This window comes from Mirounga leonina, unplaced genomic scaffold (assembly GCF_011800145.1).
Source record: "Mirounga leonina isolate KUSES-001 unplaced genomic scaffold, KU_Mleo_1.0 Mir_154, whole genome shotgun sequence".
Classification (NCBI taxonomy): Eukaryota; Metazoa; Chordata; class Mammalia; order Carnivora; family Phocidae; genus Mirounga; species Mirounga leonina.
This window is the reverse complement of record NW_023270389.1, coordinates 36,871,965-36,899,327: the sequence shown is the minus strand read 5'-3', so window position 1 is coordinate 36,899,327 and position 27,363 is coordinate 36,871,965. Positions and strand designations below refer to the sequence as shown.

Here is a 27,363-nt window from a genome sequence, read left to right as displayed (position 1 = left end):
TATCATATACACCTACTTGTATCCCTGACAAGAGTTACTGACAAGCAGTAAATTAAAAATAGCAGGTAGCAGCTTACGAGGCAGAGGAGGGGGGAATCTACCTTCTTATAAGAGCAAATTAAATCTCTAAGGAATTAAAAGCAATTAAAATGTTCTCTTTAATCTCCTAGTCTGTGCTGTTTCATGATTAGAACAGGCATCCCAAAAGTGTGAAAACCACAGAATTCAATATATTGAGTACAGTTACTACCTCTAGCTTATATAGTTCTCTTTTATATGTAGCTTATATATATCATCAAGGGCCTTGCCATTTGAGAAGGATACAAGAGCAGATGTATGTTCTTTATAAAGGATATAGGGAGTGGCTAATTATTTCATAGAGTAAAATATGAATGCTACCAAATAACAGAACTTAACCATTTGACACTTAAAAGTAGAGAGAAGTACACTAAGGTCAGTATGTGATACTTGGCCAAATGGTACTGTGGTAACTGACTTCTAGAAACCCAAAGTCAAATGCCTTGCTCTCTGGCTACAGTGGAAGTAGTATCTAAGGAACAAAGGGCATCAGCCTGTTTTAAGCTAGTCATGTCAGAGAGGAAAATTATTTTCACTATGCTTCCATTTATTGTTAGTTTAGCAAATTTTTGGTATGCCTTTTGTTGAAAGCACCATGCTAGGTTCTCTGCCAGAGTAGTTGTTGAATAGTTAAAGGTGGTCCTAATTCTCTGCCCACACTGGCTTGACTTAAATTCCTTGTCCCATCTACCTAGCTACTGCTACTCTTTGGTATCCAAGACTCAGCCCTGATGCCTCTCTTCCTCATTGAAACTTATTTGTGTGTTATAACCTGTTCTTCCTTGGTAGCCTCTCCGTGCGGTCTAACGTGTCTGCTCAGAAATTCTTCTTAAAATTAATCTGGGCTCACAGTGGAAAGATACAGCCATGAGGCAACATGCTTTTTTAACAGTGACTGTCGAGGATCATATTTCTCCTGTCCTTATCTTTCTTTCCTCCCCCCTCCCAACTTTAAAAAATCCTGTCAATGATTCCAGTGATGAGAATTTCAGGTTAGAAAGGTAGGAAGGTGATGATGGAGGGGGGTTTTGGAAGAATGATCATGTCCTTGAAGTGTCCCTCAAATGATATCTTACTGGTGATAATCTAGCCAACCCACATGCTGTGGGGTCTTCGTGAATGTAGGGAGTAAGGAACCTGAATGTTGATGGAACATACAGTTTTTCACAGCTGATGCTAGTAAGTTTTTCTTTTTAAAACCACGTTGTTCCTCTTATAACGTAGGTGTTTATCCATCAGTGTTAGAACTACTGTTCTTTTGCACAGACGGTGACAAATACTTTGTGTGGCACCATCTGGCTATTATATTTACTTTTGTCTTATATGTATCTTTTTTTTTCCCCCAGGCTGCCAGTACACCACTGAATCCTTTAAGTTTTCAGTGTGAATTTGTAAAACTCAGGATTGACCTTCTACAAGCCTTCTCTCAACTTATCTGTACTTGTAATAGCCTCAAGACAAGCCCCCCACCTGCAATTGCCACAACAATTGCCATGACCTTAGGGAATGACCTTCAGAGGTGTGGTCGCATCTCCAATCAGGTGTGTCTTCACTTGATTTTCAGTGCAGTTTTTATTTACACTTTAGAGGTTTTTGAGGTTAGTTGTGAGATGAAAAATTCTGAAATTTAAAAATCAGCTGTTTGACTAATGGGCATTAACCATCAAATGCTTAACTCATCTGTCTTGCCAAAAATAGGCTGATGTTTTATTAGAATGACAAAGTGACTGATGATGTCTCACTAGATTCTACATATTTATAACTGTATTAATTGTTTTAGTGGAACTTGAAGCTAACAAAGCAATGCTTTTTTGTTTCTGCATGTCATATGTATTATTGTAATTGTGTAAACATTTAGAATTTCATTTACCATCTTTGTTCATTTTATTTAACAAGGTTTATAAGCATGAATGGAATGGAAATGAAAAGGGTTGAACTACTTTTTGGATTTGATTGAGGATAGGTTTTTTTATGTTTTGGTTTTTGTGGTATATCATTATACAATAATGATAGCATCTTCCTTGTAATTGATCCTTCTCCTTCTTTTTAGATGAAACAGTCCATGGAAGAATTCCGAAGCCTTGCTTCCCGATATGGGGATCTTTATCAGGCATCTTTTGATGCTGATTCCGCAACATTGAGGAATGTGGAACTGTATCCTAAGCTGCTTCAGTATTTCTTGTTCTTTGGAAGTATTCTTTTAAACGTAGAGTAAATGCTTTAGATATGCTTAACTAAAAATATGTATATTTAGATTAGCCTACAAATTTATTATGATTAATAACTTCTCTTTTGAAATCTAGTGTGAGCAATATAATTTTACTTTTTAACTTCAACGAGGCTTAAAAAAAAAAAAGTAGTGACTCAGTGGTGGTCTTTCTCCACCACTAGGAAGAGCATCCAAAACCCAGGTCCCACCAGTGTTGCATACTTTGTGTTCACTTGAGCTACAGTGGAGAAGGCAACACATTTTCCCATCAGAAAACCATTTTCTTCTTGTGTTACCTCTGTCTTCTTCATGGTGTAAACCCTGGTTCCCATCACCTTTATTAGTGATCTGTAGTTTTAGTCATCACTTTGGTTCCCTAAGTTCTCTTTGAGTTCTCCATATTTAATTAGCAGCCTCAAATCCTTTTTGAAAGGAAGGAAGAGATATATTGTTTTTAAGTTGTGGGACCTATAAATCAGTAGTGCTTAGCATTTTGGTTTTCTAAATAAAACCTATGAATGCTATGGACGCTTTCCTCTACAAAATGCATTTATGCACACACCCGGCAGATTTTCATAGTCCCAGGAGGGTTACCAGATCCCTTGAGCCCCAGCTTCAGAACCTCTGGAGTAACTACAGACCATTTTTGGTGTTGCTTTTAACTTTTATCACCGAAACTCCTACATCTAAGCAGAAGAGAACAGTTTCTGTGATTGAATCACAGAGCCTGCTGTTTGGTTCCCCCTTCCCACATTAGGCAGCCTCTGAAGTACTATTCCTGGAGCAGAATTTAAGAATCACTATTATAAACAACATATATCCCTTAAAAGGGGAAAAAAAAAAATGAAATCTTAAACCACTTGATTTGATAACATATGGTTACCTTAACTAAAAATATAATCCTCATCTTGACTTGATATTCAGGTAATACAAAGTCTACATGGATTTCTCTATTTTCATGTAAAACCTTAACATTAATCCAGACAGCAGCAGAGCTGTTTACTGATATCTCATGCAATAGAAGCCCTGATTTTGGATCCAGAATCAGCAAGGTATTTCTAATAATAGTTTACATTAAGGTACATTTTCCAGTGTCGTCTTACCTAATCATCACAACATGTGTTTTGGAAGAGGTGTTACATGTGTTTTGGAAGAGGTATTATGGAAGAACAAACAGAGAAGAAGGACTTTGTTAGTATTTGCCTGAGTTCACACACCTAGTGACAAAACTTGCTTTTTCTGACTCCATTGTTTATTTACTTCTGCCTTTTTTTTTTTTTTTAAGACTTATTTATTTTAGAGGGGAGAGGGAGAGAGAGAATCTCAAGCAGACTCCCCACCAAGTGCAGAGCTGAGGCGGGGCTCGATCTCAGGACTCTGAGATCATGACCTGAGCTGAAATCAAGAGTAGGACGCTTGGGCGCCTGGGTGGCTCAGTCGTTAAGCGTCTGCCTTCAGCTCAGGTCATGATCCCAGGGTCCTGGGATCGAGTCCCACATCGGGCTCCCTGCTCGGCGGGAAGCCTGCTTCTCCCTCACCCACTCCCCCTGCTTGTGTCCCTGCTCTCGCTATCTCTCTCTCTGTCAAATAAATAAATAAAATCTTTAAAAAAAAAAAAAAAAAAGAGTAGGACACTTAACTAACTGAGCCTCCCAGGTGCCCCACTGCCTCCTATTTTTAAAACATTGACTTGGAAAAATAACTAGGAAGAAATTCTTTGAATTTGAATATTTTCTTCTTGTATACTATAAATTTTGGTATGAAAAATTGGTTTAATAATTAAGCTTGAATTTTTTATTTGGTTTCTTAAACAAAAATACATTTGTTTTTGCTTTATTAATATTCTTTTCTCCTCTCCCATTAACTATTCAAAATGTTTTATTAAAGAATGATCCACTGTTTTTTTTCCCGTTACGGTATTCTGTTTTGGAATGTGCATTTTCAACTGTCTGTAATTTCCAATTAATAAGGCCTATGATTCCAAGGTCAGCTTTCTCAAAGAGAGTATTAATCAACAAACAGAGTGAAATTTCTCTACCCTACAGCATTGACTCACCATTTCTTTTCAGGACAATAGCAAGATCCTTGCTTATGTTTTAAAGTTCTGCCTACTTTCAGACTAAGCCACTTGGCTATCTTTGTCGCCACTTATCCAATCCATTTTAATATAATATTCGCTTATTTTTCCTTTTATCCTGTTTTCATCAGTGTTCATTTTCTCTTCAGACTTGCAGGGCTTATTTGAAAAAAAAAATTCCTTTTAAGTTTCAAAATGTTCTTAAACCTCCATGTACTTTATAGAGTCTTTGCCAATTAATTGTTGCTTTGAGGATCACACTGTTTCTTACTGTGCCACACTCATTTTACTTCTTAGCACCCAGATATCATTGTACTGTTGATTGGCATAATAAGTATAAGTGTTTTTCTTGATTGACTTTTTAACAGATTGGGTGCATTGTCAGCAGGGATGGGGTGAAGGGAGTTATCCAGCCAGCTGACACATGCTATTCTCTACTCTCTGTCCTTCCTACCACTTTTTTTCACTCCTCTTCTTCCCCTCTCATCCTCCAAACCTATTCCCCTAGCCTCTGCCCTCCATAGCAGGGAAAAATTGGAAAAGAAAGTTTGCACCTTGAAGGAGGGTTCTTTGGGTTTCATTCTCAATAGTATACAACTGCAAAGAGTGGAGTCCTTCTAAAACTTCTGCTCTTGATTTTATATTCTGCACCTTCCAAATAAAAAAAGACTAGCAGCAAAAAAACCTCAAGAGTGAGGCATAATGTTAATATTTCACTAATCTGTCTATCTTTTTCGTAGCCTAGGAGCTTTTTGGGGAGAAGAGACCTTGTCTTATTATCTCTGGCACCTAACATAGTGCCTGAGCCAGTAACAATAAATATGGATTAGGACAGGGTAAATGTCTCTTAATTATGAATGTGATTGTCTGCCTCATCCCACCTTTTTAGAATTATCAAGAAGAAATATTTTGAGATGGTTGTCCATGGCATTTTTCTACTCTTAGCTTTTTATTTGCTCTGTCATGATTCCTTTGCACTTAATCTTTATTTTACTGCCTAAACCATAAGGGAACAGTTTCCGACGGTAACAGAGTAAGACTGGGCTTTTCCTTTTATTACAAACAGCTAAAACATGTAAGTTCACTGTTTTCACATGCTGGGAAACTCAGGAATGTAATCCCTCAGAGGAGGGACATAAATAAGGTAAACACTACAAGAGTCTTTACTTTCCTCTCCCTGAAGGCACTTTTTAGACTGCCTCTCAGGGAGGAATAACCAAAGCAGAACATGGTGAAGAGATAGGGATCAGAGTTCAGGGAACCAGAAGAAGCTAGAATTTGCAGGACAGAATATAAGAGAGAGGAAGAAGCTTTCCAGGGAAAGAGCTCCAGAAATTTCACAGGCTGTGAATCTTTGGCTGAGTGCTAAGCTACACATACGTAAAGTGAAACTCCACAAGGCCAGGCAAAAAACTACTAGGGAAAGAGTAATTACCAGGAAGCTATAAGCTGAACAATTCCCAGAGCTCACACATGTCTGAGAAATGTTTGCATTCCAACTAGCCAAATGGAGAGACCTTATTGAACACTGAGAGCATTCAGAAGAAACACCAGAAGAGTCAAGAAGACATAATTCTAAATATTTATGTACAAAGTAACAGATCTTCCAAATATATCAAGCAAAAACCGAAGGAAAAAAAAGAACTGAAAGAGAAATAAATCCACAATTACAAAGTTCTCAACAATTCCCTCTGAGTAACTGATGGAACAACTTGTTGGAAAATTTCTTAGGATATAGAAGACTTTAACACCACCACCAGTCATTTTGATCTAATTGACCTGTATGTACCAACAGCAGCATACGTGTTCTTTTCAAGTGCATTTGGAACATTTAATGAGATAAACCATATGCTAGGCTAGAAAGCAAATCTCAAATTTTAAAGCATTGAAATCATATGGAATATGTTATCTGACAAATTAGAATGGACTAACAAAAATGATCTCTAGAAAATCCCCACATATTTAGAAATTAAATAAGACTTCTGAATAACCCAGTTGGTCAAAAAATCAGAAGGGAAATTAGGAAATATGTTAAACAATGAAAATGAGAAAACCACCTATCAAAACTTGTGGGATGCAGCTAAAGCAGAGCTTAGAGGGAAATTGATAGCTTTAGATGTTTTTATGTAATATAAAAAAGTTTAAAATCAGTGATCTAAATTTCTGCCTTATCTGAAGCTAGAAAAAGAAAGCAAATTAACTCAAAATAATTTAAAGGAAAGAAGTAACAAAAATATAAGCACTGATCAGTGAGTTAGAAATAAATAGTTGAGAAAATCAGTGAAACCCAAAGCTGGTTCTTTGAAAAGATCAATAAAACTGTTAATACTAGCTAGTCTGAGCAGTAAAGGAACACGAATTACTAATATCAGAAATCAAGTAAGAGTACCAATCCAAATCCTATAGCTATTAAAAGCCATAATAAGGGAATAACAACAGATCTTCATGAACACAGGTATAAAAATCATTTTAACAAAACATGTAGAAATTGAATCCAGCAATATACAAAAGATAATACATCAAGACCAAGTAGGTTTTATCCCAGGAATACCAGGTTAACAATAGAAGATCAAACAGTGTAATTTGCCATATTGCAGAATAAAGGAGAAAAGCTAAAGTAGAGGACTTAACAAACATTTCAAGTCTTACTATATAGCTGTAGTGATTAAGACAATGCAGTATTGGCTTGATGGTAGAATGGAGAGCCCAAAATATGGAGAGACCACTCACATATGTGATCATTTGATTTTTGACAAAGGTGCCAAGATAATTCAATAGGGAAAGGATAGTTTTTTCAATGAGTGGCGCTAGGATAGCTAGTTATCTATATAGGGAGGGAAAAAAAAAAAAAAGAATCTTGACCTTGCTTCACACCATACAGAAAAATTAATTCCGAATATATCACAGACCAAAATGTAAAAGGTAAAACTCTAAACTTTCTAGAAGACTACATTGGAGAAAGTCTTCATGACCTAGAGATCAGCAGAGATTTCTTAGGATACAGATAGCAGTTACCATAAGAGAAGAATTTGCTAAATTGAACTTAAATTTTTAAATTTCTGCTGTATGAAAGATGCCATTAAGAAAATGAAAAGACAGGTCACAGGGAGATTCTATCAGAGGACTTGTATTCAGGATATTAAGAACACACAACTCAAGATAACACAGTTTTTACAAATTGACAGATTTGAAAAGATGTTTCAAAAAAGGAGGTGTGCTAATGTCTAATAAGCAAAAAACACTTAACATCATTAAGCATCAGAGAAATGCAAATTAAAATCGCAATGAGATATCTACTAACACCCACTAAAATGGCTAAAATTAAAAAGACCTTCAATATCCAGGATTAGGATATGAAGGAGCTTGAATTCCTACCATTTGGGGAATACAAAATGATTCAGTTCAGCCACTTTGGGAAACTTGTTGGCAGCAACCATATGACCATTTCTACTCCTACTTACTTACCCATAAGAAATGAAAACATATTTCCACACAGACTTGTATGTAAAATTTCATTGCAGCTTTGTTTGTAATAACAAAAACTGTAAAGATCCAAATGCCACTCAACAGGCGAATGGCTAAACTCATACATCCATACAATGGAGTACTACTCAGCAGTAAAGATGAATGACCTATTGATCTATGCAAAATACATGAATGACTCTCAAAAACATGCTGTGAAGGAAACCAGACACAAAATAGTACATATTTTAGGACTCTGTTTATATGAAATAACAGGAAACATCCTATTTATAGTGATTGAAAGCACACCTGTGGTCGCCTTGGGTCAGAAGTGGGAATTGACTAGAAAGGGGTATTTCGAATAGGTGTATTTCTGTGCTTTTGTAACTTATATCTCAATGAAGTGTATTTTTTAAGTAAATGAATGCTTTTGTAGGTAAAGCAGTGTATCCTGAATTTAGACCCTCTTAGTAGCAGATATAAAAGACTTTAATTTCTTTATGCTTTATTTGTGTGTAGAGTTTTTCTTAGAGTCATACAAATGAGGTTCAGTTCTTGTCTTATTGGAACTTAAGGTACAGTACGGAGCAGGGAATACAGTACAGAGCAGGGAACAAAGCTTTGGAGCCAGGCAGATATGAACATGATGAATCCTTTATCGTTCACTCCTAGCTGTAGAAATATGTGCATGGAATTTCATCTCCCTGAACCGCATATGCATGAACTACAAGTAAATAATGATGCCTGTCTCCTAGAGTGGCTGTAATGGTTAAAGGGAATAACCCATATAAAGTACCTAAGTGAAGTGCCTTAGTGGTGCCTTTTAACACACAGGTGTTAAAAGGGTAATAAGGGAAGAATAAGAACAGTTTTATGCCCAGTGTGGCTAAATTACCTATATTGCATTTTCAAGTAATCCCGTTGAAGTTTAGTTAGAATACAAAAGATTTGCGGTGGCTCAGTCGTTAAGCGTCTGCCTTCGGCTCAGGTCATGATCCCAGGGTCCTGGGATCGAGTCCCACATCGGGCTCCCTCCTCGGCGGGAAGCCTGCTCTCCCTCTCCCACTCCCGCTGCTTGTGTTCCTGCTCTCACTATCTCTGTCTCTGTCAAATAAATAAATAAAATCTTTAAAAAAAAAAAAAGGTTTGCTTTCTTTTCTCACTTAGAGATACTTTCAGAAATACTTTTTGGGTGTGAGGCAGTAGAGGAAGAAAGAGGAAATCTAGGTAAAACTTTCCCAGCATGCTCTGTGTGCTAGCTCTCCCCTGAATTCCCACACCTTCCCTGTCCATGCTTTAGTTTCATGCCATTTCTGCAGCCCTGAATGCCCACCACACTTCCATCTCTCCACATCTTGTCCATCCTGCTTGCCCAGTGGTTTGTTCAGGAACCATCTCTTCTGTGGCATTCCCCACTCCCTCCACATTCTGATCTTTTATTTATATATCTTCACTGGTTATGTGGCACTTAACCTGCTGGCTTTATACTACTTGGTTACCTTTTCAAATGTCTTGGGTCTCCTTCACCTCATGGCAGAGGCAACAGTTAAACATTTTTCTACTACCTAACAACCAAAGTGATTAGCCTTACATAATTTGAAGTCAGGTCTGGGTTTAAATTTAGGGCTTGTTACTTACTAGTTATGTGACTGAAGGCAAGTCAGTTAACCTCTCTAAGCCTCAGTTGGCTCATCTGTAAAATGGAAATAGCAGTGCCTACTTTGTTATTTTACAAAATAAATGAGAACATGTAGAAAGTGCCTGACACATTTAGACATTAAGATGGTAACTATTTTGGGTGATTAATTGTTGCTGATTTGACCTCAGTTTCCAGGAATCTGGATCTACTGGAGCTGCCCACGCTGACAGTGAATATGAGCGGAGAATGATGTCTGTATACAATCGCGTCTTGGAAGAAGTGGACTCACTCAATCGGAAATATACCCCTGTTTCTTACATGGCAAGTGGCATTTGGTTCATTGAGTTTTTATTACACGGAAGTGGGTTTTTATCCAACTCGGGCACTTCCTAACCTTGTGACTTCAGTAAATTCACCTCTCTGCCAGTTTTCTCCATGCCTGTTTTATAACAGGGTTACTGTCATACCTGCCTTGCAGCATTGCTGTGAGGATGAAATGAGCTAATCCATGGCAGCGCTTGGCACCTCTGTGGCTGCTGCATAATTAATGTGTCGAATCTGCTCCCCCAGAGCGCAAATAAAACTTCTTTTTTTTTTCCTTTTTAATAATTCAACCGAAGTTGCAATAGTTCTCAACCCTGGCTATACATTAGAATCACTTTGGGAGCTTTTTAAAAAATGCATCAATACCCAGGCCGCACTCTAGACCAGTTAACTTGGAATCTCTGCAGTTGAGGGCCAAGCATTAGTCTTTTTCCAGGCTCCCAGGTGATTCTGTCCTGCCACTGGGCTTGAGAACCACTGGCCAATGGAAACAGAAAGAACTGGGCTCATCGTCTACCTGCCAGGGGATGCCACTGACATCCTTAGTGCACTGCTTCCCCTTAGCCTGCTAAATCTCTGCGATCTTTGGGAGTGTTGAGCTCTTGCTCTTTCTTCAGTCTTTTCCCCCACATAACAGACTAACACACACCCAGAGTTTCTCCTTCCTGTCTGGCCATTCCCCAGTGTCTTAGTCAGCTCAGGCTCCTATACCAAAATCCCTCTAGACTGGGTGGCTTAAACAACAGACACTTCTTAATCCTAGTTGTGGGGGTTGGAAAGGCCAGGATCAAGGTGGCAGCCAGTTGGTTCCTGGTGAGGACCTTCTGGCTGGCTTCCAGACGGCCCCCTTCTCATGGTGTTCTCACACCGGGGAGAGAAAGGGAGCTCTGATCACTTTTTTTCTAATAAGGACACTAATCCCATCATAGGGCCCCATCCTCATTTTTTCATCCAAACCTAATAACGTCCCAAAGGCCTCACCTCCAGTTACCAACACACTGGGGCTAGGGCTTCAAAATAGGAGTTTGGAGAATAAAGACATTCAGTCCATAAGACCCCGTCTGTGAACTTACACCTTGGAGAGTTGCCCTTGCCCTGCCCGCCCATTAGATGCTGATATCTATCCCCTGCAGCTCTCTTGTGGCTCCCACTCTTCTCACTGTACTCTCACCTTTTATCAAGTGTTTAAGAAGAAATTGGCAAGATGCGTTGTGGAAGAGTTAGATTAGATTTCAGGACAGGAACTTTCCTGGACATACTGCTTTCCATATATGATTGTCAATATTTATTTGCTGAACTGAATTGATGGGGGGAATGGTTTGACACTGAGATTTGGTTGCTAAGGGACAGTGTAAAGATTATCTTTGAAGGAAATATGCACATCTCTGCAAGACATAGATTAAATTAAATACAAAGGTTAGAAAGTCCCGGATTCAACAAAGAAGAGTGCTGGTGCTCTGCTAGTCCTCCTGCTGGTTCATTAACCATAATATGTGACTTCATGTCTCTAGACTCTTCCTGTGATGGTAATCTGCTACTAACGTACCTGTGGAGGTGTGCCCCAGGCGCCGGTGGCCTCAGAGGCGGTCCACACTGTCCCTGGAGGAAATTGTAAAATCTGCATCCGTTCTTTTAAAACCGAGATTGGTGCCTTTTTGCTGGGGAACAGCCTGAGGTCACTTGGTGTCCACTTTAGTCCATCCTTTAAAGAGGTGTCTCTCCTCAAATACTCTTGGCATCAGACTTCCATTACCAGTAGGACATCCCTGCAAATGCTTCCCAGGTTCCTTGTTGCGGGAAGATAAATAATGTTGTGTTAGCAGTTAAACCTGAAGAAAGAGACCCAACGTGTTGGAATCTATGTTGTGGTTTTCTCAAGTAATAGTCCTGCCATTTGTATTATGGGTCTATTGGGCACGAAATGTTCAACACCCTGAAACCAGTGAGGAGTGGATTCTTCTGGTGTGTAGCCTTAATGCCCAACTGTTTAAAACTGTTTACAACATAGGCAACGAGGTGGCACCCTGCTTGGAATCAGGAGCTTAGAAGGGCAGCCAGCAGAGTAGAGTAGTTTTCACCCTGATGCGCTTTGGGGCCACTGATGGGCAAGTAGACTGAGGAGGGGAGGGTAGACCAACAGGAATAGTTCTGGGTCACCCAAAGTTACAAGTGTTCTGATGGTGCTGTAGCTTTTTTTCTATTAAGTTGGTGAATCGTTGTGAAATAGAACAAATCCTTGAACTAAGAGTCAGGAAACCTAGGTTCTAGTTCTAGCTTGTTTTGTTACCTGTCTGGGTGACCAGCATCATCAGCAAAATTGAGGATTAGCCTGGGTGACCTTTACAATATCTTTGATGGTGTCACAGGTTGTATACTCATCTCCAAACTCATCAAGTTGGATACATTAAATATATACAGCTTTTTGTATGTCAGTCATACCTCAATAAAGTGGTTTTAAATAAATAAATGTTTATAATATCTTAGAACTCTTAAATTCTGGCCTATGACTCCTTTTACTAACCCTCAAAGATTCACTGAAGTGACTCTCATCTGCAGCTATTCTGGGAGTTTCAAAACTCAGTTTAATTTGTGAAATGGATTTTTGAAATAAGGTACTCTTACTAAAATTTCAGAATTCTGTAGAGTTGAACTATATAGTCATTCTTAATCTTAACTCCAGTAAGTTTTCACCATTGCTCACTCTCTAGGGACCCATGGCCACAAGAACAGGGAAGTCACCCTATGGACATGGGATGGAAGAACAAGGCAGTGAGGCTCCCCATGGGATTTGGTATTAAGCCTTGGACATCAGTATACTGTGCTGGCTTCTTTATCATACATTCTTTTCTTTTTAAATCAAATATGCTTGTATGTTTGTTTTTTGTTCATTTTTTTATTAACATAATATATTTTTTGTTTCAGGGGTACAGGTCTGTGATTCATCAGTCTTACACAATTCACAGCACTCACCATAGCACATACCCTCCCCAGTGTCCATCATCCAGCCACCCCATCCCTTCTACCTGCCTCCCCTCCAGTAACCCTCAGTTTGTTTCCTGAGATTAAGAGTCTCTTAATGGTTTGTCTCCCTCTCTGGTTTCATCTTGTTTCATTTTTCCCTCCCTTCCCCTATGATCCTCTGTCTTATTTCACAAAATCCTCATATCAGTGAGATCATATGATACTTATCTTTCTCTGATTGACTTATTTCACTTAGCATAATACCATCTAATTTCATCAACGTCGTTGCAAATGGCAAGATTTCATTTTTTTGATGGCTGAATAATATTCCATTGTGTGTGTGTGTGTATATATATATATATATATATATATATATATATATATACATATACCACATCTTCTTTATCCATTCATCTGTTGATGGACGTCCAAGCTCTTTCAATATAGTTTAGCTATTGTGGACATTGCTGCTATAAAGCACTGGGGTGCATGTGCCCCTTCAGATCACTACATTTGTATCTTTGGGGTAAATACCCAGTAGTAGAGGGTAGCTCTATTTTCTATCTATCATAGGGTAGCTCTATTTTCAACTTTTTGAGGAACCTCCATACTGTTTTCCAGAGTGGCTGCACCAGCTTGCATTCCCACCAACAGTGTAGGAGGGTTCCCCTTTCTCCGCATCCTCGCCAACATTTGTCGTTTCCTGACTTGTTCATTTTAGCCATTCTCACTGGTGTGAGGTGATATCTCATTGAGGTTTTGATTTGTATTTCCCTGGTGCCAAGTGATGTTGAGCATTTTTTCATGTGTCTCTTGGCCATTTGGATATCTTCTTTGCAGAAATGTCTCTTCGTGTCTTCTGCCTATTTCTTGATTGGATTATTTGTTCTTTAGGTGTTGAGTTTGATAAGTTCTTTATAGATTTTGGATACTAGGCCTTTACCTGATACGTCATTTGAAAATACCGTCTCCCATTCTGTCGGTTGTCTTTTGGTTTTTTTGACTGTTTCCTTTGCTGAGCAAAAACTTTTTATCTTGACAAAGTCCGAATAGTTCATTTTTGCCCTTGCTTCCCTTGCCTTTGGCGATGTTTCTAGGAAGAAGTTGCTGCGGCTGAGGTCGAAGAGGTTGCTGCCTGTGTTCTCCTTTAGGATTTTGATGGGCTTCTGTCTCACATTTAGGTCTTTCTTCCATTTTGAGTCTATTTTTGTGTGTGGTGTAAGGAAATGGTCCAGTTTCATTCTTCTGCCTGTGGCTGTCCAATTTTCCCAACACCATTTGTTGAAGAGACTGTCTTTGTTCCATTGGACATTCTTTCCTGCTTTGTCGAAGATTAGTTGACCATAGAGTTGAGGGTCCATTTCTGGGCTCTCTGTTCTGTTCCATTGATCTGTGTGTCTGTTTTTGTGCCAGTACCATACTGTCTTGATGATGACAGCTTTGTAATAGAGCTTGAAGTCCGGAATTGTGATGCCGCCGGCTTTGCTTTTCTTTTTCACATTTCTGTGGCTATTCGGGGTCTTTTCTGGTTCCATACAAATTTTAGGATTATTTGTTCCATTTCTTTGAAAAAAGTTGATGATATTTTGATAGGAATGCATTAAATGTGTAGATTGCTGTAAGTAGAATAGATATTTTCCACAATATTTGTTCTTTCAGTCCATGAGCATAGAACGTTTTTCCATTTCTTTGTGTCTTCCTCAATTTCTTTCATGAGTATTCTATAGTTTTCTGAGTACAGATTCTTTGCCTCTTTGGTTAGATTTATTCCTAGGTATCTTATGGTTTTGGATGCAATTGTAAATGGGATCGACTCCTTAATTTCTCTTTCTTCTGTCTTGTTGTTGGTGTATAGAAATGCAACTGATTTCTGTGCATTGACTTTATATCCTGCCACTATACTGAATTCCTTTCTGAGTTCTAGCAGTTTTGGGGTGGAGTCTTTGGGGTTTTTCACATAAAGTATCATATCATCTGCAAAGAGTGAGAGTTTGATGTCTTCTTTGCCGATTTGGATGCCTTTTATTTCTTTTTGTTGTCTGCTGTGGCTAGGACTTCTAATACTATGTTGAATAGCAGTGGTGATAGTGGACATCCCTGCCGTGTTCCTGACCTTAGTGGGATAGCTCTCAGTTTTTCCCCATTGAGTGTGATACTCGCTGTGGGTTTTTCATAGATGGCTTTTATGATATTGAGTTATGTACCCTCTATCCCTATACTCTGAAGAGTTTTAATCAAGAAAGGATGCTGTACTTTGTCAAATGCTTTTTCTGCATCTATTGAGAGGATCAGATGGTTCTTGTTCTTTCTTTTATTAATGTATTGTATCACAGTGATCGATTTGTGGATGTTGAACCAACCTAGCAGCCCAGGGATAAATCCCACTTGGTCGTGGTGAATAATCCTTTTAATGTACCGTTGGATCCTATTGGCTAGTATTTTGATGAGAATTTTGGCATCCATGTTCATCAGGGATATTGGTCTGTAGTTCTCCTTTTTGATGAGGTCTTTGTCTGGTTTTGGGATCAAGGTAATGCTGGCCTCATCAAATGAGTTTGGAAGTTTTCCTTCCATTTATGTTTTTTGGAACAGCTTCAGAAGAATAGGTATTAATTCTTCCTTAAATGTTTGGTAGAATTCCCCTGGGAAGCCATCTGGCCCTGGGCTCTTGTTTCTTGGGAGATTTTTGATAGATAACTGCTTCAGTTTCCTTAGTGGCTATAGGTCTGTTCAGGTTTTCTATTTCTTCCTGGTTCAGTTTTGGTAGTTGATACATCTCTAGGAATGCATCCATTTCTTCCAGATTATCTAATTTGCTGGCATATAGTTGCTTATAATATGTACTTATAATTGTTTGTATTTCTTTGGTGTTGGTTGTGATCTCTCCCCTTTCATTCATGATTTTATTTATTTGGGTCCTTTCTCTTTTCTTTTTGATAAGTCTGGCCAGGGGTTTATCAATCTTACTAATTCTTTCAAAGAACCAGCTCCTAGTTTCGTTATCTGTTCTACTGTTCTTTTGGTTTCTGTTTCATTGATTTCTGTTCTGATCTTTATTATTTCTCTTCTCCTGCTGGGTTTAGACTTTATTGGCTGTTCTTTGTCCAGCTTCTTTAGGTGTAGGGTTAGGTTGTGTATTTGAGACCTTTCTTGTTTCTTGAGAAAGGCTTGTATTGCTATATACTTTCCTCTTAGCACCGCCTTTGCTGTATCCCAAAGATTTTGAACAGTTGTGTTTTCATTTTCATTTGTTTCCATGAATTTTTTTAATTCTTCTTTAATTTCCTGGTTGACCCATTCATTCTTTAGCAGGATGCTCTTTATTTAGCCTTCATGTATTTGAGCTCTTTCCGACTTTCCTCTTGTGATTGAGTTGTAGTTTCCAAGCATTGTGGTCCAAAAATATGCAGGGAATGATCCCAATCTTTTGGTACCAGTTGAGACCTGATTTGTGACCCAGGATGTGATCTATTCTGGAGAATGTTCCATGTGCACTAGAGAAGAATGTGTATTCTGTTGCTTTGGGATGGAATGTTCTGAATAGATCTGTGAAGTCCATGTGGTCCAGTGTGTCATTTAAAGCCTTTATTTCCTTATTGATCTTTTGCTTAGATGATCTGTCCATTTCAATGAGGGGAGTGTTAAAGTCCCCTACTATTATTGTATTGTTGTCAATGTGTTTCTTTGATTTTGTTATTAATTGGCTTATACAATTGGCTGCTCCCATATTAGGGGCATAAATATTTACAATTGCTAGATCTTCTTGTTGGATATTCCCTTTAAGTATGATGTAGTGTCCTTCCTCATCTCTTATTATAGTCTTTGGTTTAAAATCTAATTTGTCTGACATAAGGATTGCCACCCCAGCTTTCTTTTGATGTCCATTAGCATGATAAATGGTTTTCCACCCCCTCATTTAAATCTGGAGGTGTCTTTGTGTCTAAAATGAGTCTCTTGCAGACAGCGTATTGATGGGTCTTGTTTTTTTTATCTAGTCTGATACCCTATGTCTTTTGATTGGGGCATTTAGTCCATTTACATTCAGGGTAACTATTGAAAGATATGAATTTAGTGCCACTGTATTGCCTGTAAGGTGACTGTTACTGTATATTGTCTCTGTTCCTTTCTGGTCTGTGTTACTTTCAGGCTCTTTCTTTGCTTAGAGGACCCCTTTCAATATTTCTTATAGGGCTGGTTTGGTGTTTGCAAATTCTTTTAGTTTTTGTTTGTCCTGGAAGCTTTTTCTCTCTCCTTCTATTTTCAATGACAGCCTAGCTGGATATAGTACTCTTGGCTGCATATTTTTCTCGTTTACTGCTCTAAATATATCATGCCATCCTTTCTGGCCTGCCAGGTCTCTGTGGATAGGTCTGCTGCCAGTCTAATGTTTCTAGCATTGTAGGTTACAGACCTCTTGTCCTGAGCTGCTTTCAGGATTTTCTCTTTGTTTCTGAGACTTGTCAGTTTTACTGTTAGATGTTTGGGTGTGGACCTATTTTTATTGATTTTGAAGGGGATTCTCTGTGCCTCCTGGATTTTGATGCCTGTTTCCTTCCCCAAATTAGGTTAGTTGTCTGCTATAATTTGCTCCCATATACCTTCTGCCCCTCTCTCTCTTTCTTCTTCTTCTGGGATCCCAATTATTCTAATGTTGTTTCACTTTATGGTATCACTTATCTCTCAAATTTTCCCCTTGTGATCCAGTAGTTGTTTATCTCTTTTTCTCATCTTCTTTATTCTCCATCATTTGGTCTTCTATATCTCTAATTCTCTCTTCTGCCTCATTTATCCTAGCAGTTAGAGCCTCCATTTTTGATTGCCCCTCATTAATAGGGGTTTTGATTTCGATGTGGTTAGATTTTAGTTCTTTTATTTCTCCAGAAAGGGATTCTCTAGTATCTTCTATGCTTTTTTCAAGCCCAGCTAGTATCTTTAAAATCATCATTCTGAACTCTAGTTCCGACATCTTACTAATGTCTGTATTGATTAGGTCCCTGGCAGTCAGTACTGTTTCTTGTTCTTTTTAAAGTTAAGGTGATTTTTTCCATCTTGTCATTTTCTCCAGAGGAGAATACATGAATGAGAGAACAAAATGCTAACAGGGTAACAACGACCCCAGAAAAACACTAAACAAATCAGAAGAGACCCGAAACTGGGGGAAAAGAAGGAAATAAAAATAATAATAATATGATCAGGCTGGTGAATAGAACAGAGCCACACTCTAGATTTTGGATGTATTTTGGTCTCTTAGAAGAAATTGCCTCCCAAATTTTTAAAGAATGAACAACTTATATATATATACAAAAAATAAGGCTAAATACAATGAAGGGATAAAATGAGTGTAAAAATGAAAATTAAAAAAGATTTTAAAAAAGGAATTGATAAGATGTTGGTTGAAAAGGGAAGAAGAAAAATTCAACTAAAAAACATAGAAAAATAAAAAAATAAAGAAAATCTAAAAAATTAACTTTGAAAGACTAAAGAATCATGGGGGAAAAGCCATGAATTCTATGTGCAATATTCCCCACGCGCTGGAGTTCTGCCGTTCTCATTGATCGGTAAACTTGGTCTTGGCTGGCTGTTCTCACTGATCTTCTGGGGGAGGGGCCTGTTGCCGCAGTTCCCAAATGTCTTTGCCGGAGGCGGAATTTCCCCACCCTTGCCGGGTCCAGGCTAAGTAATCTGCTCTGGTTTGCTCTCAGGAGCTTTTGTTCCCTGCAAGCTTTCCGTACAGCTTTGGAGGCCGAGAGTGAAAATGGTGGCCTCCCAGTCTCCGCCCCAGAGGAGCCGAGAACTCAGGGCCCTGCTCCTCAGTGAGCCCCCAGAGAAAAGCAGTCACTCCCATCTCCCCGGTCTCCGGCCGCACTCCGTGCTCCCCCAGCCTGTGACCGAGTGTTTCTACCTCTGGCACCCGACCCCGTGCGGAGTCTCCAAACCCAGCAGATCCCTGCGGTGCGCTCCCGCACCGCTCCTCCTGGGGGAGGAAGGGGAGTCTCCGCGGATCTGCCGCTTGTTGGGTCCCTGCTGGAGGAGCAGTGGCCCGACTGTGCCGTGGATCACGGTTTATGGCAACCCTGAGCTGAGAGCCCGCACCTCGGCTCCGTCTCTGCAGCTGGCTTCCCCGTTCCGATACCTGGGAGCTCTGCCGCACTCAGGCACCCCCGGTCTTTCTGTGACCCTGAGGGTCATGAGACCACACTGTCCTGTAAGGGTTCCACCCCCCGCTTAGCCACTGGAGTGACGTCCCTCAGCGGAGCAGACTTCTAAAAGTTCTGATTTTGTGCTCCGCGGCTCTATCACTTGCCAGAAGCGGCCAACAGAGGCCCCCTCCCCACCATCTATCCTCCCGAATATCACCTCGGATTCACTTCTCCGCACGTCCTACCTTCCAGAAAGTGGTCGCTTTTCTGTTCAGAGAGTTGTTGCTCTTCTTTTCTTCGATCTCCTGTTGAGTTCATAGGTGTTCAGAATGGTTTGATCCCTATCCAGCTGAATTCCTGGGACCAGACGAAATTTAGGTCTCCTACTCCTCCGCCATCTTGCTCCTCCCCTTCTTTATCATATAGTCTTGATCCTACTTTACCATATGAGAGTAACTATATTGTAGTATCTAAACTAATGATATAATAATATATCTCATAGCTCTGATGCTACAGAAATGCAAAATTTGTGCATTATTTGGGCTTGAGGATTTTCTTCTAGATTTACTTTTTATTTTATTAAATATTCTTTAAAATAAAATAAAAATCTGCAGTTGTAATCCTTGACCTGAATGATTTGGCAAATATTTGGGTGTTATGCCTGTTTACTGACTGGTATGTACCTTTGCAATAATCTTACGACCATTTGTACTTTTTAAGCTTCTTTCCGAAAGTACCATTTGTTGATGAAATTTGGAAATTTATTTTTATATGACTTAGTTTCTTTTTTCCCTCCCAGCATACAGCATGCCTCTGCAATGCCATCATTTCCTTGCTGAAAGTTCCTCTTTCGTTTCAGAGATATTTTTTCCAGAAACTGCAATCTACCAGCATCAAGGTAATACTCTATAGCAAAATATGAAGGTTAATACAAATTAAACACCCAGTTATCTTCTGGAATACATGGGATATAGCTCTGCTTCAGGGTCTTACCTTTGGTTTTGATACACCCTTTAGTTGTAAGTTTTTTCTCCCTTTATCAAGTGGTTTTGTAAAGGTAATGGGATTTGGGAGTTAAGCCCTTTCCCTTCTTATTTGTCAGTGCCAGGTGCAGTGCGACAGGCACTTGGGTACCTGGAGCTCTGTCCCTTGTCTCCAAGAATAACTTGAGAGGTTTTCATCATAAGTCCTCTAGAAGGATCTTGAGCTGAGTTCGCGTCTGATCAGGCTTTTCAGACCCCATTTAGAGTAAATCAGGTCTGGTAAGACATTACCAGTCCTACCTCCAGAGTGCTTTTGTCTGTGAATATCAAGTTTTGAGGAGTTGGCCAGTGAGAAGAGCTAATATTTTAAAATATTTGAGCTCTCCAAATTCAAAAGCTATTTTTGATTCAAAGAATAGAATTGTTGGAAAAGGTGGAAAACTCACCTCCAAGAGATTTCCTAGATTATCCCTCTGTCAGTAAATGTCTTCAGTGCACTTTTTCATATCCATTTGAATGCTTTTGATTGTAAATAACAGAGCATTCCATTTCAAAATGACCTGAATCACAAGAAAAATTGATTATCTCAGATAAGATGTCTTAAGGTAGGATGTGTGCAGGGTTGATTGATGCAATGCTTAGCATCATCAAAAAGACACACGTCTTCCATCTTTTCATTTAGCAGAATTTGGGCTTTCTGTAATTTAAGGGTATTTGGGATTTTTAATATGTTCTTAAATAAAAACTACTCTAATGAGAGGTTAAAAATGTTATTTGGGGGCGCCTGGGTGGCTCAGATGGTTAAGCGTCTGCCTTTGGCTCAGGTCATGATCCCGGGGTCCTGGGATCGAGTCCCGCATCGGGCTCCCTGCTAGGCGGGGAGCCTGCTTCTCCCTCTGCCTCTGCCTCTCTCTTTCTCTCTCTCTGACTCTCATGAATAAATAAATAAAACATTAAAAAAAAGTTATTTGGTTCATTTGTGGAAATTGACTTTATACCACTGTGACTTGATCATATATGTAATTCTAGAATTTTAAGTTCACTTGCCCTTGAATTTAGTCTATTTAAAATTACATAAGACCAAATTACATAGACAGCAGCTAGACATGAAAATTTACATAGTGCATTTCCCTGCTGGAATTGGTTCATTGTCAAAGAAATGCCCCCCTACAGAAATGAGGAAGACTAGGGCCTTCGCTGTTTTCTGATCCTCAGTTACCCTCACACAGAACTGGGATTTGAGGCATAAAACACAGTGGTATTTAAAGAGGCATTAGGGAGAGGGACCCCTTGACTTTAAAGGTGCATTTGTCTGGGTGTCCCAGCAGTCAGGTCATTAGCTGTGTAACGTTGTAACCTATAGACAACAATCAGCACAAACATGTTTGTTGGAAGAAAGCTTGTTCTTGCTTGTGAGCATTCGTCTTAATGTTGGTATTCCAGCTTGCTCTGTCGCCATCGCCCCGGAACCCTGCCGAGCCCATCGCTGTCCAGAATAACCAGCAGCTGGCACTAAAGGTAGAGGGAGTGGTTCAACACGGATCTAAGCCAGGACTCTTTCGCAAAATTCAGTCCGTCTGTCTGAATGTTTCTTCCACACTACAGAGTAAATCCGGACAAGACTACAAGGTAATTTAAAAAAGAGGCAGAGTTGTGATATGGATTTTATCAGCTCATTCATAGAAGTTTTCCAGTGATTTTCATGGTTAAGCAGATTGCAGTTACACCTCCCATGGGAAGAGATACAGACATAAGTTAAAAGCACCTATTGGGGTTTGAGGGGGCTGATAAATAATAACCTCTCTTTTCTCTGCCTGAACCAGTTGATAGAGAAAGCATCCAGGCAGACAGAGATCAAAATATGAGCCTCACTGTTTAGCGATGGGGACACCTAGCTCAGGTGCCTGGCAACAAGGACTTCCTAGCCTTGTACCTCTGAATTGAATTTTCCCACCCAGCCTCAGCCTGTGCACACAAGAGCCTGCCCCTATAAAATCGATGGCAGGAAGGAGCATCCTGATGTCCAAAGAAGGGAAAGAGAAGGTCTTAGCTCCCCATGCTCAGTTCTTACCCAAAAACTTAGCGGTCAGTAGAATTCACCTCCTCCCCGGAGACCAGTTTTGTTTATCTCATGAAAAGTCCCTCTACCTGGAGGGAAACATCACGAGTGGGGAATAAGTGCCTCCCTATCCCCCTTGCCCCCCAAAAGCACACATCTAATTATTTTTCTCTATTTTAAGTAGATATTAGCATTTTCTAAAGAAAAAAGGGTAGACAACATTGACAGACAATGGTCAGATAAAGTAAAATCTTCCCTTATGGATGTAACCCTAGGAATTTGCTGCTTTGAGAAATTATGAGGTAGGTAACCAAAAATCGTGCTTGCTTTGTTAGCCAAGGCCAAGGTGCTAAATACCATGGAATACCAGTATTCCAAATGCAGAACGTTCCTTTCTTGAGACATCTCTTTCCAGTTCCTTGGTGGCTTATTCACAGAAAATAGAACAAGGGAGCAAGTACACAGTTGTATGAACAGAGTTGTTCAAATGCCCAAAATTGGTTATGTCCAGGTTTATTGTGGCCATACTTGAACTGAGCTCCAAAGTAAGGAAAGGAATTAATATTCCGTAAAGATATAAAAAGAGAACATTTTATTCTCTTTGGTGGTTTTTAGGGAGAAGGTGTGGTTTAAGCCATTTTTATTTCTTGTCTTTGGTAACTTTCTATCCCTTCTTTTCCCACCCTGATAAGGCTCAGGCTTCATTCTCTTGCTCTCTTTGATTCCTACAACACAGACTGTGGTGCCTTATGTAGCCCTGTGTAGCAAATATTTGATGAATGATGACAAAATCATTTACTGTATTTAGATGTAGTACAACTGTTACGTTTGGGCAATCCTTAGGTCGTAGTGAGAATTGACATAGCTAACCTACCCCCGTCAGCAGCAGCTGTGTCCTCGTTTAGAGTTTGAAAGAACAGTAATTCTCTTTGTTCCTTGTATATAATGATTTCTAGTGTTAAAAAAACAAACATTCAAACCAGGCTTCTGCTTATTAACTTACCTCTCGAGGCATTGCTTAAAGTCAGGAAGCCGATATAATAAGTCATGTAGTAAGATTTGTAATGTTACTTGCGGTGAGTTTTCAACTTGAAATGCATCATCCGTTCAGAGTGATCAGGTTGCTTAGGCCTATCTCTAGTCCTTTTAAGGAAGTTCGTGTTTGGTAGGCATATTCTTTAGGGACATAAAAACCCTACAGAAGTTGTGCAAACAAACAGAATGGAGCCTATAAATAATCCTAAGATCTCGAATTGGTCAGTGACTTCATTTCATCGACATTACAGGTAAATGTCTCTGGAAAACTGACGTCAAGATATGCTCATTTAGTCAGAGTTTCAGGGCATATTTATATCATTGATTAGGCAACAGAAACACACACATAAACCTAGAGCAGTCTGGCCAAATAGTCATTAAGGTTACCTTTATATGCGTTCCAGAATAAGTGTCTCTCTTGGCATACTTCATCTTGGGTACAGGTCAGGGTGTACCAGCAGATGTTACTCTGTTTTTCAAAGGACAAAGACATGGGTGTCTAGCTAAATAAGTGAACAAGCCCATAAACCTGTGTTTTATAATATATTGTGCTGCCAGTCTGAACAAGATACTGAGTATTACGTAAGCACTGTACAAGTTCTAAAGTTAATTTGTTAAAGGAGGGAGGAACAGTTGCATTACTGAAGCAATATAAAATCAGACAAGTTAGGAGGAAGAACCCTAACTTGTATTTATTTAGTGTTAGGTTCTTTTTCAGTCTCTTAGATTTTAAACTTCCTGCAACAGGTAATTGCTCCGTGTTTCTTCAGAATATCTCCTCACAGAGTAAAGAAAAGTAAAGTAAAGAAAGATGGGAATTGGAGTTGGGGTCGGGTAAGCGAGTGTAGTAGAAGAAAATTTTCTCTTCCATTGTCTTAGGGTCTCCTGCTGGGCCTAAGATTAAACTGATATTATTAACATGAGAAAGGCATACAGGTTTGTTAGAATTGTACCTATACACGGGAGTCTTCACAAGACAATGGAAACCCAAAGAAGTGACCAGAGCAAAAAGCTTACATAACTTTTACACAAACGGTAAATTTGTGAAGACAGAAAACAAGGGCGAGGGGCAGTAAACTGGGGAAGTGATTGGGAGAGAGGCGGCCAGGGGGGTGGGGGGCACCTGTGGGAGATAGGGGTTATTGTAGTTTATTTGTAGAGGTACATTTCAGCATTGACTCCCAGTCTCTAGTGATAAGGATGTTCTCCTCTTCTTGGTACAGAGAAGAACACTTTCTCATGGGAGGTTTTATGGCCTGTTTTAGGTAAAAATGCGGCGGTCAGAGAGCCCTTCCTCCATCTGCTGTTTCTCAGGTGCCTTTAGCTTAAAATAATGTGCCAAAGCAGCATATTTTGAGGTGGCATGTCCTGAGCTCCTTCACAAGGAAGAAAGGCCAGCATATGAAGGGGTTGAGAAAGGCTCTGGGAGCTCATTCTACTCAGGGATAGTGAGGAGGCAGGATGGCTTAATGGTGAAGAGTGTAGGCTCTGGAGTTAGCCTGCCTAGGTTGCCTAGCCTGCCACTCCTTAGCTATGTGACCTTGGAGAAATTACTTAAACTCTCTGCCTCAGTTTCCTCATCTATAAGTCAAGGGTAAAAATAGTACCTAAACCTCTTAGTTGTTTGCAGGGATTAAGTAAGCACTTCATATGGGGCCTAGCTCCAGTAAGTGCTTACTCCAATAAGCACTCCGTAAACGTTAGCTATTGTTATTTAACAATTTTTTCATTCCAGATACCCATTGACAATATGACCAATGAGATGGAGCAGAGGGTTGAACCTCATAATGATTACTTCAGTACTCAATTTCTGTTGAACTTTGCTATCCTTGGAACACACAACATTACAGTAGAATCTTCAGTGAAAGACGCCAATGGTATTGTATGGAAGACAGGTCCCAGAACTACCATATTTGTAAAATCCCTGGAAGACCCTTATTCCCAGCAAATTCGCCTCCAGCAACAGCAAGCCCAGCAACCATTACAACAGCAACAACGAAATGCCTACTCACGGTTTTAGCCACATGAGGAATGCACTCCTGGCTTTATAGGAATTGATCAAATGGGCAAAAATAATTTGATTTTTCATATGGATTCAGATATGAAAGTTAGAATGTGGAGTCCATTTATTCATTGGTTTCTATAATGTAATACTCTGGGGGAAAAAAGGGTTTGTTTTTCTTTAGAAATTTAATTTGAGAAATAACTGCATTCCTAGCCAGCAAGATTTTTTATCCTTGTTCCTTCTTAAACCAAGTCCTTTATCATCTGTTTGACATTTTCATTGTTTTATTATTGTTTTTATGTTGCTGAGCCTTTTCTTTCGCTTTCAAGAAAAGTCATGTGTTGGGATCACTGCATTTATAGATTTGACTCCCTGTTCACCAAAATACATCACTCGCTACCTGGCACAGATAATTCTGAGCCAGGCATTGGGAAATTCTGACCGGTTAGTACAAAATTGACCTGTGGTAGGAGGAACCAAGTTCTCCCCGGGATTGACTTCAGTGTGTCCCCTGAAATCCAGTTTTCTGGATTTTGAGAGCATGCAGTCTAGCAGAATTGAAACACCGTGCTATATTATTTCAGCTACTTAACCTATCTTTTCTATGCTAACACAATCTTAATTTATTGTTTTAGTATTTAATTGACCTGAAAAAAACAGGTAACAAATACATACAAAAATTGGAGATTAATCATTGGTGTTTTCTAGTATGTGTATGGTTTTGTTTATAGTATAGACTTTTTACATTATTTCTAAGAGCGAAAAAACTCACTCACATGTACTATCTTAATTTTTTAAATTAGGAAGGCAGATCTTTTGATTGGTTTGGTTTCTTCTTGGCAAGTTATGTAATACTAGACTTGATTGTCTAGAAAGAACAGCCTCTTTATAACACAACCTCAATTAGTTGGGATGCTCAGGGAATAGAAGTTTTCTGGTTAGCCAGAAGACCCCTTTTTTTCTATTTCAATACTGGTTGAAAACTGTTATAATAATAAACTTTCTTGTCTTAACACGGTATACTGGATGCAATTTACCTGTTCATTCTTCATTTGGGATAATTCAGTGCTCGGGATCATGGTTTTCTAAACATCAGGGATCATAGGGTTGCAGATGTTGTTGATGATATGGACAGTTGGGCTGTAAGCAGCTCCTAAGATGAAGCAGGACACATTCCCTGGAAGCTTCCTTTTTAAATAAATCTCTCATTTTCTTTGCTTGTGTTTCGCCTTTTCTTTTTTTCTTTAAAGACAGCATTAGCTCAAAGGGAAAAAAAAAATGAGTTGGTTTTTCCTTTTTCCTTGTCATGTCGCCTCCAGTGGTGAGAAGTGATTGGCAACTCAGATTCCTCTGAGATTGCATAGCTCCATGAGCTGTTGTCCCAGCAAAGCACCCTCTGCTGCCATTGGCCAGAACATTGTCATAAAACATGTAAGTCCACAGTGTCCACTGAGGATGCCATCCCTTTAAATGCAGCCCGGTTGTGGACAGTGCACGATGTGGACAGCTGTGACAGCATCTGGGAACACAGGCCTGAGGAAGAATTGCCAAAGCAGTGTGGAGGAGGTATGCAGGACCCCTTTCCTTCTCATCAGGCGTGGAAAAAACTGGACCAGAAAGCACAGGTTGCACTTTTGTTTCTGATGAATTAGCTCTGTGACCCGGGGCAAGTTACTTTATCTCTCTAGAGTAGCTTCTTTGTAAAATGACTGAATTAGACTAGATCTCTTAACTCCAATCTAGAGTTTTATCAGGTGACTAAAAGACCAAAAAAAGAGCTCTTTTATAAGGGGGAAACAAAAAAATTTTTTTAATTCATTGTCTATTTTCAGAATGAAATTTTATAATGTCAATTTCAGGTTTCTGGTACTATTTCAAGGCAGAATTCTCAAGAAAAGCAAATCTTGTAACCTGCCAATTCCCCCCAGTTCCCTTTGAGACCTTCCCAGAATTTATGTTCTTAAAAGGCTTTTTTGATAGCTACAGTTATAAACTCTTTGATTTGGTGTACTGGACGGCTCCTGGCACAAACTTGGAAAGGAATTACTAATAAACACAAATCCAAATAGTTCAGAGTAGGAAAATAACTCTGTGAAGCAAAAAAGGCTATTTTAATTGAGTGTGTCCATTAGATCCAGGATTGGAACTCTGCTTTTATGTTTGGTATAATGTCTGCTGCGTTCTTGGCATCAACTGCTAAGCAATTATTTGAGGTAAAGGGAAATTGCGTTTATAATTTCAACACTACAGTAATGAATGAAAAGAAAAAGAAATACTCAGGGAAAGATGAAGGAAGGAAAGATACACATGCTGATTGTGAAGCGAGCATGTCCCCTGAACTTAGAAATATGGATAGTAAAGGGTGCTGGCTGATTGATTCTAGGAAGACAG

General features: G+C 39.3%; 1 protein-coding gene across 2 annotated transcripts in view; it reads left to right on the top strand.

Annotated features, from left to right (window-relative positions):
- Positions 1–26,189, top strand: part of INTS7 (integrator complex subunit 7) — a 102,512-nt gene extending 76,323 nt beyond the window's left edge. For both annotated transcript variants that reach the window (XM_035010496.1, XM_035010495.1), the window contains 7 exons: positions 1,425–1,619; positions 2,129–2,232; positions 3,271–3,339; positions 9,654–9,786; positions 19,690–19,788; positions 21,317–21,502; positions 24,703–26,189. In XM_035010496.1, the coding sequence (XP_034866387.1) occupies positions 1,425–1,619; positions 2,129–2,232; positions 3,271–3,339; positions 9,654–9,786; positions 19,690–19,788; positions 21,317–21,502; positions 24,703–24,987 (1,071 nt within the window). In that variant the 3' untranslated portion in view covers positions 24,988–26,189. The remainder of the gene's footprint in view (positions 1–1,424; positions 1,620–2,128; positions 2,233–3,270; positions 3,340–9,653; positions 9,787–19,689; positions 19,789–21,316; positions 21,503–24,702) is intronic.
- The last annotated feature ends 1,174 nt before the right edge of the window (positions 26,190–27,363 follow it).